Source organism: Myxocyprinus asiaticus, chromosome 3 (genome assembly GCF_019703515.2).
Source record: "Myxocyprinus asiaticus isolate MX2 ecotype Aquarium Trade chromosome 3, UBuf_Myxa_2, whole genome shotgun sequence".
NCBI lineage: Eukaryota > Metazoa > Chordata > Actinopteri > Cypriniformes > Catostomidae > Myxocyprinus > Myxocyprinus asiaticus.
In genome coordinates, this window is record NC_059346.1 from 20896023 (window position 1) to 20910128 (window position 14106).

Consider the following 14106-nt stretch of genomic DNA (forward strand, 5'->3'; position numbering starts at 1 on the left):
TTCTAGGCTTTGGGGTTTACTGAGTATATGAGATAGATCTGGAAGATTATTAGTGAAGCTATCTTTAGTGGTCGAAAGAATAGTTCTACCTGAACGATAGCATGTTGTAGATTGAGTAACATTAGCTGATCGCAGCATTCATAGACGAGGTAATGATCCGAGATTTCTATATTATCAACATCAACTCCATATGACAGAATTAAATCTAGCATATGATTATGGCGCTGAGTTGGTCCTGTGACATTTTGTCTGACTCCAAAAGAGTTGAGAATATCGATAAATGCTAATATCTGTGTGTCAGTTTCATTATCTATGTGAATGTTGATGTCACCAACAGTTAAAGCTCTATCTACAGTAACTACAAGATCTGATAAAAAATGTGCAAATTCACCAAGGAAATCAGAATAAGGCCCAGGTGATTTATATACTGTAGCATGGGTAAAAGACGACAAGAGTTTTTTATTTATGTCTATATCTGATGGTATCACATTAAGCATTATTAGTTCAAGAGACTTAAATTTATATTCTGTCCTCTGAGTAACACCAAAAACTACACTGTAAATTGTAGCAACACCTCCTCCTCAACCCTTCAGACGTGGCTCATATTTATAACAATAACCTGGGGGAGTAGATTCATTTAAACTAATATATTCTTCCGGTTTAAGCCAGGTTTCAGTCAAACAGAGCACATCCAAACTATGATCTGTAATAATTTCATTTACAATTAGTGCTTTGGTAGAAAGAGATCTAATGTTTTGTAGCCCTATCTTTATATGAAGTTTATCTTTAATTTGTTTGTTTTGTTCAAGTTTGACCTTAATCAAATTTTTTCTAAATGATTTAGTGAGGGTTTTGTGTTTGGTAGTTCAGGGAACAGACACAGTCTCTATATGATATCTAGGTGATACAGTCTCTATGTGTTGTAGTTATGTGACCTGTGTGATGTCTCAAGGCAGCTAGCAGGTGTTCGGATTAACCAGTTTGTCTGCTTCCTGACCTGGGCCCCAGTTAGTCAAATACTATCATTATTAAGACTATGAGCCAAATGACTAGAGAGGAGAGCGGCACCTTCCCTGGAGGAATGGAGTCCGTCTCTCTTTAGAAGGTCAGGTCTACCCCAAAAACTCTTCCAATTGTCTATAAATCCTGTTCTATTCTCCAGACACCACTCAGTCATCCAGCCATTCAGTGACACTAATCTACTATAAACCTCGTCACCATGACGAGCAGGGAGGGGGCCAGAGCATATTACAGTGTCTGACATCGTTTTGCAAATTCACATACCTATTTAATATTATCTCTAGTGATTTCCGACTGGCGAAGCCGGACATCATTAGTGCCGACATGAATAACAATTTTAGAAAATGTACGTTTAGCATTAGTCAGCATTGTAAATTTGATTTGATGTCAGACACTCTGGCACCCGAAATGCATTTAACAATAGTGGCTGGAGTCTCTATTTCCACATTCCTTACAATAGAATCTCTTATAACAAGGGCGCTTTCAACATGATTCTCAGTGGGTGCATCACTGAGTGGGGAGAATCGATTGGAAACGCTAACAGGAACGGGAGAGTGGTGTCGCTTTGTTGAGCGAGTATGCCACTGAGTCGTCACCGAAACACCATGCTGCAGGGGCTCTACAGCCGGAACCAAAGTGTGTGTGTTGCTCTCTGTACTGCCCACATCCGAAACAGTATCTACCGGCTTCTCTTTCTCACTGACCTCCACTAGCATTCGGATGCGTGTCCCTAGAGCAGCTTTGGGACTCTCTGATCACTGTCTGGTTCATCTTCTTCCAACCTACAGGCAGAAATTGAAATCAACCAAGCCAGTAGTAAGGACTGTAAAGAGATGGACCAATGAAGCAGAGCAGGAACTACAAGCCTGCTTTGATTGCATGGATTGGAGTGTTTTTGAGGCTGCAGCCACAGACCTGGACGAGCTCACAGATACTGTTACATCATATATCAGTTTCTGTGAGGATATGTGCATTCCTACTTGGACTTATTTAAAGTTCAACAACGACAAACCGTGGTTTGCAGCAGAGCTCAGGCAGCTTCGTCAGGCCAAAGAGGATGCTTACAGGGGTGGGGATAAAGTCATGTACAATCAGGCCAGGAACACACTGAACAAGGAAATCAGAGTGGCTAAAAGAAGATACTCTGAGAAGCTGAAAAACAAGTTTTCAGCTAACGACCCTGCATCAGTGTGGAGTGGCATGAAACAACTCACAAATTACAGGACTCCTACCCCCAACCCTGTGGTGGACCAACAACTGGCTGACGACCTGAATGTGTTATACTGCAGATTTGAAAGGCCCAATCTCACAGCCCACATCCTTCTGACCTTCACTTCACACAAACACCCACACCTCCTGCAACCCCCTCCTCCCCCCTCCTGCTACCTGTACTTAAGATCTGTGAAGATAATGTGAGCTGTGTTTTTCGGAAACAAAAGACGAGGAAAGCTTTAGGTCCAGATGGCATCTCACCAGCGTGTCTTCGATCCTGTGCTAACCAGCTGGCCCCCATCTTCACACAGATCTTCAATAGATCACTGGAGCAGTGTGAAGTCCCATGCTGCTTCAAATGCTCAATCATTATTCCTGTCCCAAAGAAACCAAAAATCACAGGACTTAATGACTACAGACCTGTTGCCCTGATGTCTGTGGTCATGAAATCATTTGAGAGACTGGTGTTGGCCCACCTGAAGAACATCACTGGACCCTTTCTAGATCCCCTTCAATTTGCTTATTTAGCAAACAGGTCTGTGGATGATGCAGTCAACATGGGATTGCATCATATCCTCCAACATCTGGACAGACCAGGGACATCTGCAAGGATCCTTTTTGTGGACTTCAGTTCAGCTTTCAACACCATCATCCAAGATATACTCCAGAATAAATTACACCAACTCTCTGTTCCCATGTCTATCTGTCAGTGGATTACCAGCTTTCTGACGGACAGGCAGCAGCTTGTGAGACAGGGGAAACTCACTTCCAGCACCTGTACAATCCGCACTGGTGCCCCCCAGGGATGTGTGCTCTCCCCACTACTCTTCTCCCTCTACACCAATGACTGCATCGCCAAGGACCCCTCTGTCAAGCTTCTGAAGTTTGCAGCCGACACCACTGTCATCGGCCTCATCCGAGATGATGATGAGTCTGCATACAGAAGGGAGGTTGAACAGCTGGCTGTCTGGTGCAGTCAAAACAACCCTGAGCTGAACACGCTCAAAACAGAGGAGATGATTGTGGACTTTAGGAGGAACACCCCAACACTGACCCCCCTCACCATTCTAAACAGCACTGTGGCAGCAGTGGAGTCATTCAGGATCCTGGACACTACCATCTCACAGGACCTGAAGTGGGAGACACACATTGACTCCACTGTGAAAAAGGCCCTGCAGAGGTTGTACTTCCTTCGCCAGCTGAGGAAATTCAACCTGCCACAGGTGCTGCTGATACAGTTCTACTCAGCAGTCATTGAGTTTGTCCTCTGCACTTCAATAACCGTCTGGTTTGGTTCAGCTACGAAATCAGACATCAGAAGACTACAAAGGTCAATTCGGACTGCTGAGAGGATTACCGGTTGCCCCCTGCCCCCCCCTTCAAGAACTATGCACTTTCAGAGTGATAAAAAAGGCTGGAAAAATCACCCTACCCACTACCTTTTTGAACTGTTGCCTTCTGGCCAACGCTTCAGAGCTCTGAGCACCAGAACCTTCTGGCACAGGAACAGTTTTTACCCTCAGGATATCCATCTCATGAACAGTTAAATTGCCCCACTGAGCAATAACTATGTGCAATACGCAGTTTAGTCTTTTTTTATATTTATCCAATACATCCAACCTCTTCTGCCATTTCATTCTTCTGGGGAAAAAAACAAAAAAACATTTGCACTGTACACAACAGATTTGTATTTGCACTGTACATAACAGATAACTGATCTGTATTTGCACTATGTACAGTTGTGCTCAAAAGTTTGCATACTCTTGGTGAATTGGTAATATATGTACCATTTTTAATGAAAACATGAGTGAGCAGGCAAATCACATTTCTTTTATTTCTTATGGGATTCATATTCAATTGTAGGTTATAACAGAATGGCACAATCATAAAATTAAACATGGCAACAAAGAAAAAAATGAAATGACCCCTGTTCAAAAGTCATTGCATACCCTTAGTTCTTAATACTGTGTATTGCCCCCTTTAGCATCAATGACAGCATGCAGTCTTTTGTAATAGTTGTCTATGAGGCCCCAAATTCTTGCAGGTGGTATAGCTGCCCATTCGTTTTGGCAAAATGCCTCCAGGTCATGCAAAGTCTTTGGTCGTCTTGCATGAACCACACGTTTGAGATCTCCCCAGAGTGGCTCGATGATATTAAGGTCAGGAGACTGTGATGGCCACTCCAGAACCTTCAACTTTTTCTGCTGTAACCACTGGAGGGTCAACTTGGCCTTGTGCTTAGGGTCATTGTCATGCTGGAAAGTCCAAGAGCATCCTATGCGCAGCTTTCGTGCAGAAGAATGCAAATTGTCTGCCAGTATTTTCTGATAACATGCTGCATTCATCTTGCCATCAATTTTCACAAGATTCCCCGTACCTTTAGTGCTCACACACCCCCAAAACATCAGTGAGCCACCACCATGCTTCACAGTGGGGATGGTATTCTTTTCACTGTAGGCCTTGTTGACCCCTCTCGAAACATAGCGCTTATGGTTGTGACCATAAAGCTCTATTTTGGTCTCGTCACTTCAAATTACAGTGTGCCAGAAGCTATGAGGCATGTCAAGGTGTTGTCGGGCATATTGTATCTGGGCTTTTTTATGGCATTGGCACAGTAAAGGCTTCTTTCTGGCAACTCGACCATGCAGCTCATTTTTGTTCAAGTATCGTCGCATTGTGCTCCTTGGAACAACCACACCGTCTTTTTCCAGAGCAGCCTGTATTTCTCCTGAGGTTACCTGTGGGTTTTTCTTTGTATCCCGAACAATTCTTCTGGCAGTTGTGGCTGAAATCTTTCTTGGTCTACCTGACCTTGGCTTGGTATCAAGAGATCCCTGAATTTTCCACTTCTTAATAAGCAATTGAATAGTACTGACTGGCATTTTCAAGGCTTTGGATATTGTTTTATATCCTTTTCCATCTTTATAAAATTCCATTACCTTGTTATGCAGGTCTTTTGACAGTTCTTTTCTGCTCCCCATGGCTCAGTATCTAGCCTGCTCAGTGCATCCACGTGAGAGCTAACAAACTCATTGACTATTTATACACAGACACTAATTGCAATTTAAAAAGCCACAGGTGTGGGAAAGTAACCTTTAATTGCCATTTAAACCTGTGTGTGTCACCTTGTGTGTCTGTAACAAGCCCAAACATTCAAGGGTATGTCAACTTTTGATCAGGGTCATTTGGATGATTTCTGTTATCATTATGATTTAAAAAGGAGCCAAACAACTATTGTGATGATAAATGGCTTCATATGATCACTATCCTTAAATAAAAGACAGTTTTTTTGCATGATCAGATATATTTTCAAAATCAATGCCAAAATTTCACAATATCTGCCAGGGTATGCCAACTTTTGAGCACAACTGTATGTGTATGTGTGTTTGTATGTATGTGTGTGTCTGTGTGTGTATGTACGTATGTGTATAACTATTTTTTATTATTATCTATGTCTCGCTGCTGTTTTTGTATTGTTTTTGTATTGTTGTACACTGGAAGCTCCTGTCACCAAGACCAATTCCTTGTATGTGTAAGCACACTTGGCAGTAAAGCTGATTCTGATTCTAACTCATTAACCTTCTCCGTCAGCCTGACTAATTCCTTACATTTATCACATGTAAATCCCTCACTGCTGACAGAAGAGGCTATTGTAAACATGTGACATGCAGTGCAGGAAGAAATAACATGAGCGGATGCCATGACTTACTGTAGTTGTTTGTTGTTGTTGTTGGTTGTTCCTGAACGGTGAGGGTTTGAGATCGATGTGAATCCCTCACGCAGTTGTTTGTTGTTATGATTGTCCTTGATAGTAATTTAATGAATTTGCTATTACTCATAACTGCTGAATACAACTTGGTGGTCAAAAGTTATGAAACCAACATATTCTTTTTAAACTAAACTTTATCAAAACAACTGTACAACTCAAGTATACAACATTAATACTTCTTTACTATATTTTTAAGCAAAATCTATTCTATTTACTTGCATGAACTGCCGAATGTTGATGCCTAAAAATATCAGTAGTATTTAAATATATAATTTTTTATTTTTTATTTCTTTTTAAATGATGTACACTCACATGAAATGAATAATCCAGTCATATCAGTAGCCTAATAAAAGTTTTATTTTACATGGAGCTGAACTGCTTCATTGGGGCCACTATGTGAGATCTCATAAGCAGCTAAACACTACTCATTTTATCTTGGTAGGTATTATCGAATAATTTTGCTCACAGAATAAATTAAATAGAGCTGACTGGAAATTATTGCTTTTGCATGGTGTCCTTATAAAAGATGACTGCTGGCGCAAGAATTACTGAGTGTACCTTTTAACTTTAGGTTACATAAATTAGTATGTTATATACTGTAAATTATCTATTAATCCATATAACACAACACCTCCCCAACCCCCCAGACCTCTACTGTAAACAGAAAGTTTGTGGAGGATATACAAAAAACTAGCAATGACGGTCCTTGCATTGAGATATCCAACCATGGAAAAAATTATTTTGTCCATGCTGATTTTTGCTTACTGTGTACTAAGTGAATTCAGTGCTGACCAGCTCCTAATGATTAGAGGACAAAAACAAGAGAGCAAAGCCTTATCAACCTAATTTAATCTAGTTTATTCTCTTGTATTTATTCTCTTTTTTAACAAGGATGCTGACTGTGGTGTAAGCGAATGCGGTTTTAACTGTCCATAAAACTTGGAAGATGAGACAATGTTTTTGTGTGTATTTATATTCTTCTACTTTGTTTTATTAGTAGAAAGTATATGTTGATTTTCTTTGGGCACCACACTTCTATATATAATTTGCATTTATTACATACACATGGAAATGTTATCTGTAAAATAGCTGTAATTTGTGTTTAATTGTGTTTTAGCAGTGAGCACTAACTCATTTTTTTCACTATGTTGTTGGATGCAGGGCCAATGAAGACACATTGTGTTACTATGGAAACAAAGGCAGTTCAGAACCCATTCATCTTAAAGCAGGTTTGTTCAGTCCAAGACACTGATAATCTGTTTGTAACATTACACCTGAAACACCAGATTCTATTGTTCCAGATTTGTGGGTGTGTCTAATTCAGACAGCACTCATAGCAAGTGATGGATGATCATGTTTGTTTCAGCAGGAATTTATGGGTTAAGTAACTCTCTTCTGGAAACTCCTTGGAAAAAACTGCAGCACGGCAAGCAACTGTTCACCAGTGTAGTGAGCAGAATGCTGCCCCCTGATGGCTTAGTTCAAGAACTGATGCATATCCTCAAAAATTGTGAGCTGTAAGTTATGAAACTCATTATTCTCTTGCTTTTTTCAGGAGGGTTTCCCCCATAATAGTGTTCTGTTCCATTCTCTGTGTGTCTCTTTATCTTTCTTCCATCTGCCTTTATCTGGCTTAAACAATCAGCCAAGCATTCATTCTCTTTGATCCTCAAGAGGCAATCAAGACACAAAGCAAGGATTATTAGAAAGTTACTTTATGAAATCTTTGAAGCACAGGCCGCATGATTTTATTACAGCGCTGTTTTTGAAGCTTTCCTTTTTTCTTAGATTTTATAAGGTGAATGCAGGTAGACTATCAAGCAATGAATTTAAAGTAATAAAAACAACCTTGCAAAGTCACATAAGACACTGGATGTTTCTAACATCGGAAGAGTGCAAGCATCATTGTTTTATCAGTATCAATCTATTTATTTTTTACACATTTCCCTGTTATTTTGTCACTTGAGTCTATTAGAGACAGATATTACAGCCAACTCATGTCGATATTGACCTATTAGTTTATAAATATTAATTACCTTTTTTTTCTTTTTTTTTTTCTTTTTTTAAAACATTTCTCTGTTATTTTGTCACTTGAGATTATTAGAGATAGATATCACAGCCCACTCATGTCAGTAATGACCTTTTAGATTATGTAGATTAATTGATGTCAGTGAAACATTTAGAGTGAATTCTGATTAGCCATTATGAGTCTTAGGCATTCTGCACCATTGAAATTGAATATAATTGCATAGTCATCAGGAAGGGTAATTAGTTTAAAATCAGAGATGGTGATAAAGTATGTAAATAGTCTTTGCGTAATAGGAAAGCTCTTAGCTTTTTTTTCCAAGCACTTTGCAGCCTTAGTCAGCTTGTATTTTTATGTGATATGTTGCTTTTTTCATATTACTAGAGCCTGACCGATATGGGATTTTTGTCCCATAAAATTCACCGATTACCAATATGGTGGCCGATATATTTAATTTTTGAGCTGGAATAAAAACAGACCTTTTCTATGTGGATTTTTCACCGATTTTGCATCAGTATAACTATGCAAAGGTATTCAGAAGGCTACTTTCTTAAACAAATATTTTTATCAAAGAATATTTGACATTATTATTATACATTGTCAACAAATTTTAGAAATGAACACTGAGAAAATAAATAAATAAAAAAACAATAAATAGCTTAATAAACATCAGTACTGTATGTTTAGTATGTCAATTGCTGACCATTTAAATAAAGAATAAATAAAAATACAATAAATAGCTAAATAAACATCAGTACTGTATGTTTAGTATCAGTCAAATGCTGACCATTAAAATAAAGAATAAATAAAAATTAAAATAAATAGCTAAATAAACATCAGTACTGTTTAGTATCAAATGCTGACCATTAAAATAAAGAATAAAAATAAAATAAATAGCTAAATAAACATCAGTATTACTGTTTAGTATCAGTCAAATGTTGACCATTAAAATAAAGAATAAATAAAAATAAAATAAATAGCTAAATAAACATCAGTACTATTGTTTAGTCAAATGCTGACTATATTAACACTGCCGAGTCAAGATAAGCAGCGGTGTTACACAGTTTTCTGCTATACAAGTTCAGGGGAAACTTTCAACGGTGGAAAACCAGACTTCTAAATATTACATTTTGTAAACAGTTTGGTGAATACATGTTTACTCATTAGCTTCCACTCAGCTGACAAGCAGTGAAAGTAGCTACGTGATTAGCTAGTTAGCTGTTAGCTTGTTGTCACGGAGAGTAAAAGACGGACATTGTTTATTTTACTTTCCAGCATTGTGTCTCACCAACTAGGTAATAACATAGCATGAAATCAACACTCAGCAGACAAAATCCACCACTGCTCCATTGTCTGCTGAGCTGCAAAAAGATGCTCTGATGTTTACCTTTCAATCTACTACATTACTGACTGCACTGACAAACTGTAGCTGGCTAACAGCTACTGCTGAACTCCGCCCTGTCTGCAGAGCCACCGTCAGTTCAGCTCTGTAAACAATGGAGTCAGAGCGTGCTCTGCTGGAAAACTACACTATGAAACCAATTCAAAAGCATTGTTTTCTGCATTATATGTTCTGAAAAAGTTTTTATATCTGCGCATATCGGTAAACATATACACCGATACCGATATATCGGTGAAAGGCTAATATTGGCCGACCGATATATCGGTCAGGCACTAATTATTACAAATTTTCCAGATTTCCAGGCTACAGGGTATTTTCAAAGATGTTGGCTGAGGCTGGTTTAATGATGCAGTTCAATATGTACATTTTCAACTTGTGATCTCAGACTTCCGATTCCTTGCCCAGTTTTATTTAAGCATTATAACAGCAGCCATATCACCCTGTAGCTCAAGACCGGTTGCCCACTGAAGCTAAGCAGGGTTGAGCCTGGTCAGTACCTGGATGGGAGTCCTCCTGTGGAAAACTAAGGTTGATGCTGGAAAAGGTATATGGAAGGCCAACAGGGGGTGCTCAACCTGTGGTCTGGGTGGGTTCTAATGCCCCAGTATAGTGACGGGGACCCTATAATGTAAAAAGGCACCGTCCTTCAGATGAGACGTTAAACCGAGGTCCTGACTCTCAGTATCCCAGGACACTTCTCGAAAAGAGTAGGGGTGTACCCCGGTGTCCTGACCAAATTCCCCCCAATGGCCCTCATCAATCATGGCTTCCTAATAATCCCCATCCATTAATTGGTTCAGTAACTCTACTCTCTCCTCCCCACCAATAGCTGGTGTGTGGTGAGCATACTGGCTGCCGTCGCATCATCCAGGTGGATGCTGCACACTGGTGGTGGTTGAAGAGAGCCCCTGTTCACTGTGTAAAGCGCTTTGAGTGTAGTGTCAGAAAAGTACTATATAAATCAGAAGATCAGAACAGATTAGAATGACCTTTATTGCCAAGTATGCTTACACATACAAGGAATTTGTCTTGGTGACAGAAGCTTCCAGTGCACAAACAATACAATAACAAGACAGAGATAATAACAAAAAAGTAGAAGAAAAAAATTAAAAGTGAATAGAAAATATAGGTATATATAGAAATACACAAGAAGACAAAATATATATATATATATATATATATATATACGTATATACAAACACAAATCTGTTATATACAGATGCAAGGGAATGTATGGCAGAAGAGGTAGGGTATGTTGGATAAATCTAAATAGACTAAGCTGTGTGTTGCATGTAATTATTGCTCAATTGGGCAATTTTAACTATTCATGAGATGGATAGCCCGGAGGAAAAAAACTGTTCCTGTGCCTGATGGTTCTGGTGCTCAGTGCTCTGTAGCACCTGCCAAAAGGCAACAGTTCAAAAAGGTAATGGGCTGGGTGAGTGGGGTCCAGAGTGATTTTTCCAGCCCTTTTCCTCACTCTGGAACTGTACAGTTCTTGAAGGGAGGGCAGGGGGCAACCAATAATCGGCTCAATGACTGCTGAGTAGAACTGTATCAGCAGCGCCTGTGGCAGGTTGAACTTCCTCAACTGGTGAAGGAAGTACAACCTCTGCTGGGCCTTTTTCACAATGGAGTCAATGTGGGTCTCCCACTTCAGGTCCTGTGAGATGGTAGTACCCAGAAACCTGAATGACTCCACTGCTGCCACAGTGCTGTTTAAAATGGTGAGCGGGGTAAATTTTGGGGTGTTCCTCGTAAAGTCCACTATCATCTCCACTGTTTTGAGCGTGTTCAGGTTGTTGCTCCAGGTTGTTTTGACTGCACCAGTGAGCCAGCCGTTCAACTTTCCTTCTGTATACAGACTCATCATCATCTTGGATGAGGCCGATGACAGTAGTGTCATCGGCAAACTTCAGGAGCTTGACAGAGGTGTCCTTGGCGGTGCAATCATTGGTATACAGGGAGAAGAGTAGTGGGGAGAGCACACATTCCTGGGGGGCACCAGCGCTGATCGTACATGTGCTGGAAGTGAGTTTCCCCTGTCTCACAAACTGCTGCCTGTCCGTCAGAAAGCTGGTGCTCCACTGACAGACAGACGTGGGAACAGAGAGCTGGTGTAATTTAGTCCGGAGTATAGCTGAGATGATGTTGTTGAAAGCCGAACTGAAGTCCACAAAAAGGATGCTTGCATGCATTACTGTGCAAAAGTTTTAGGCACTTGTGAAAAATGTTGCATAGTGAGGATGTTTTCAAAAATAATGAAATAAATAGTTTTCATTTATCACTTATGTCATACAAAGTCCAGTAAACATAAAAAGCTAAATCAATATTCAGAGTGACCACCTTTGCCTTTAAACAGCACCAATTCTCATAGGTACACCTGGACACACTTTTTCTTGGTTGTTGGCAGATTTGATGTTCCAAGTTTTTTGGAGAATTCGCCACAGTTCTTCTATCTATTTAGGCTGTCTCAATTGCGTCTGTCTCTTTATGTAATCTCAGACTTACACGATGTTCAGTGGGGGGCTTTGTGGGGGCCATGACATCTGTTGCAGGGCTCCCTGTTCTTCTGTTCTAATCTTTTCTATTTGCAAAAGTAATGTTTGGGAGTCTAACATTTATATTTCCTATTGACACACTAAAGCTGAAGATATAAATAACCATCTTAAGACAAATGCTTTTGTGAAATACCTTATGTGCGTAAGACTTTTGCACAGTACCGTATGTCCCTGGTCTGTCCAGATGTTGCAGGATATGATGCAATCCCATGTTGACTGCATCATCCACAGACCTGTTTGCTCAATAAGCAAATTGAAGGGGATATAGAAAGGGTCCGGTGATGTCCTTCATCACTGGAGATGGTTGTAAGAATTCATTATTTTATTTTCCTGTTGAGTAAGCAGGTAGAAGCAGTGGCACACAGATATTTCGAAATAAGAGTCCCTGGTGTTTTTCAGGCTTGTTTGTAGTTCCACCTCATGCCTTTTCTCTTTTTTTTTCTGGTTATTATTGGAATTTTAGTTACACAATCTGGACTCTTGTAGCCTCGGTCTGAGCCACCCCGTCACAGGAAGGGAAAGACTAAGAACATGATTTAACATTCTGTATATTGATTTTTCAAATAATCTAATTAAAATGTTATTACCTTTCAACACATTATTATTGTATCAGCAAAATCCAATATCGGTAGACCTCTAATTTGTATGTATTAATATATTGGTACATAAACAAATTTTAATATGAATTATCTTTTGGAATGAAACTTACATTACCTCTCTTCCCAGAAACACCCCGGACCCTGCACAGGAGAGTCAAGGTGTGGGCTACAGTAAGGCCATGCTCCGAGCCCTGTCTGCAGTGTGTGTGCGCTCACCAGGATACGGAACAAGGTATGGGTCCCATCATTCTATTCCTACTCTTACTTCTCTCTCAGTGTTGAAGATCAATGCATGCTGAAATTTCCTCTAGTTATTAGGATAAATGCTGGGTCTTAAAACCAGTGTCATATCTTTGTGTCTGGCCATCACAGGACCAATACGATAATCCTCATCGACCAAGAGGGAAATGTGAACTTTACAGAGCATAACATGCTAAACTGTGACATCAACCAGTGGAGCACAAATAGCTTCCATTTTAAACTGCAGGAATGATGACCTGGCCAAGGAAGGAAAAGCCTCACGCTGTGCCTTTCTCAAGCAACCCTCTGCTCAAGCCATGCAGCACCACTGTTTCTATCAGTACGAAGATTAAGACTTTACTTGGACTGTCCTGTTGAAATGGGAAAAGTGTTAACTATTTTTACTATGGCACAGTTCTGAAAGGAAGCTTGATTGCACTTTCTTGTTTCTCGATTTTTCTTTTTAGTTTTCCTCATAAAAGGTGTGATTTTGAGGGGATGTGATTCTCTTTTCATCTGTTAATTATTATAGAAGCCAGATAAGTATGAAGAATGTGAAACAATGTTATTTATCATCCACTGAATCCTGTTTTATCATAACACAACTTCCACTTATCAACTGTCTGTTGGACAGAATAGTTGGGGGAGCAAAATGTTTACTGCCAAAGAATCACTGTCACACACACACAAAAAGAAAATTCAAATAGTAAAAAATAAATTGGCTTCATTATGTTGCACAATGGTGCAGTAGTAATCCACTGAATAGCACAACTTTCGCTTTGAAAAGCTACTGCCAAAAATGAAGGAACAGTGTTTTCAGTCATTTTTTTTAAAACATCTTATTGTGAAAAGTCATTTTTCATATTAGATCAAACCATTTTGATTTAACTTTGAAACTGTTTCAAAGTTTGAAGTCTGTATGGTTTGATATCTCCATTGCTGCGCTCACTCTAAAGAAAGTTATAAGATGACAAATGTATTTTATGCCAGTTTTCAGGAAACTGATATTTATGTGCCATTTGGTGTCATCTCTTTGGTTGATAACAAAGTGCCTGCAATTTGATATTCAGCGTGTAAAAAAAAAAAAAAAGTCTCTCTGGCTTGTGTGTGCTTGTCTGAATCTGATACACTTGTTTCTAATATCATGTGTATCAACGGTGCTGATTTTGCTTGCCATAGATTTGATGGTTTCAAAACTAGTCTCTGATTTAGTTTAGGCATGTGTTTTGTTTTGTATTTGCTGTTCACTCATATTTTAAGCCAGACCCAAATATCTT

At 39.5% G+C, this 14106-nt stretch overlaps 1 protein-coding gene across 6 annotated transcripts in view; it reads left to right on the forward strand.

Annotated features, from left to right (window-relative positions):
• LOC127425524 (transport and Golgi organization protein 2 homolog) overlaps window positions 1–13922 on the forward strand; it is a 42758-nt gene extending 28836 nt beyond the window's left edge. For 4 of the 6 annotated variants that reach the window (XM_051671634.1, XM_051671643.1, XM_051671617.1 and 1 more), the window contains 4 exons: window positions 7163–7230; window positions 7368–7518; window positions 12717–12821; window positions 12962–13922. In XM_051671634.1, the coding sequence (XP_051527594.1) occupies window positions 7163–7230; window positions 7368–7518; window positions 12717–12821; window positions 12962–13082 (445 nt within the window). In that variant the 3' untranslated portion in view covers window positions 13083–13922. The remainder of the gene's footprint in view (window positions 1–7162; window positions 7231–7367; window positions 7519–12716; window positions 12822–12961) is intronic. The other 2 variants (XM_051671652.1, XM_051671625.1) reach the window with 1 other exon arrangement.
• Window positions 13923–14106: the final 184 nt, after the last annotated feature.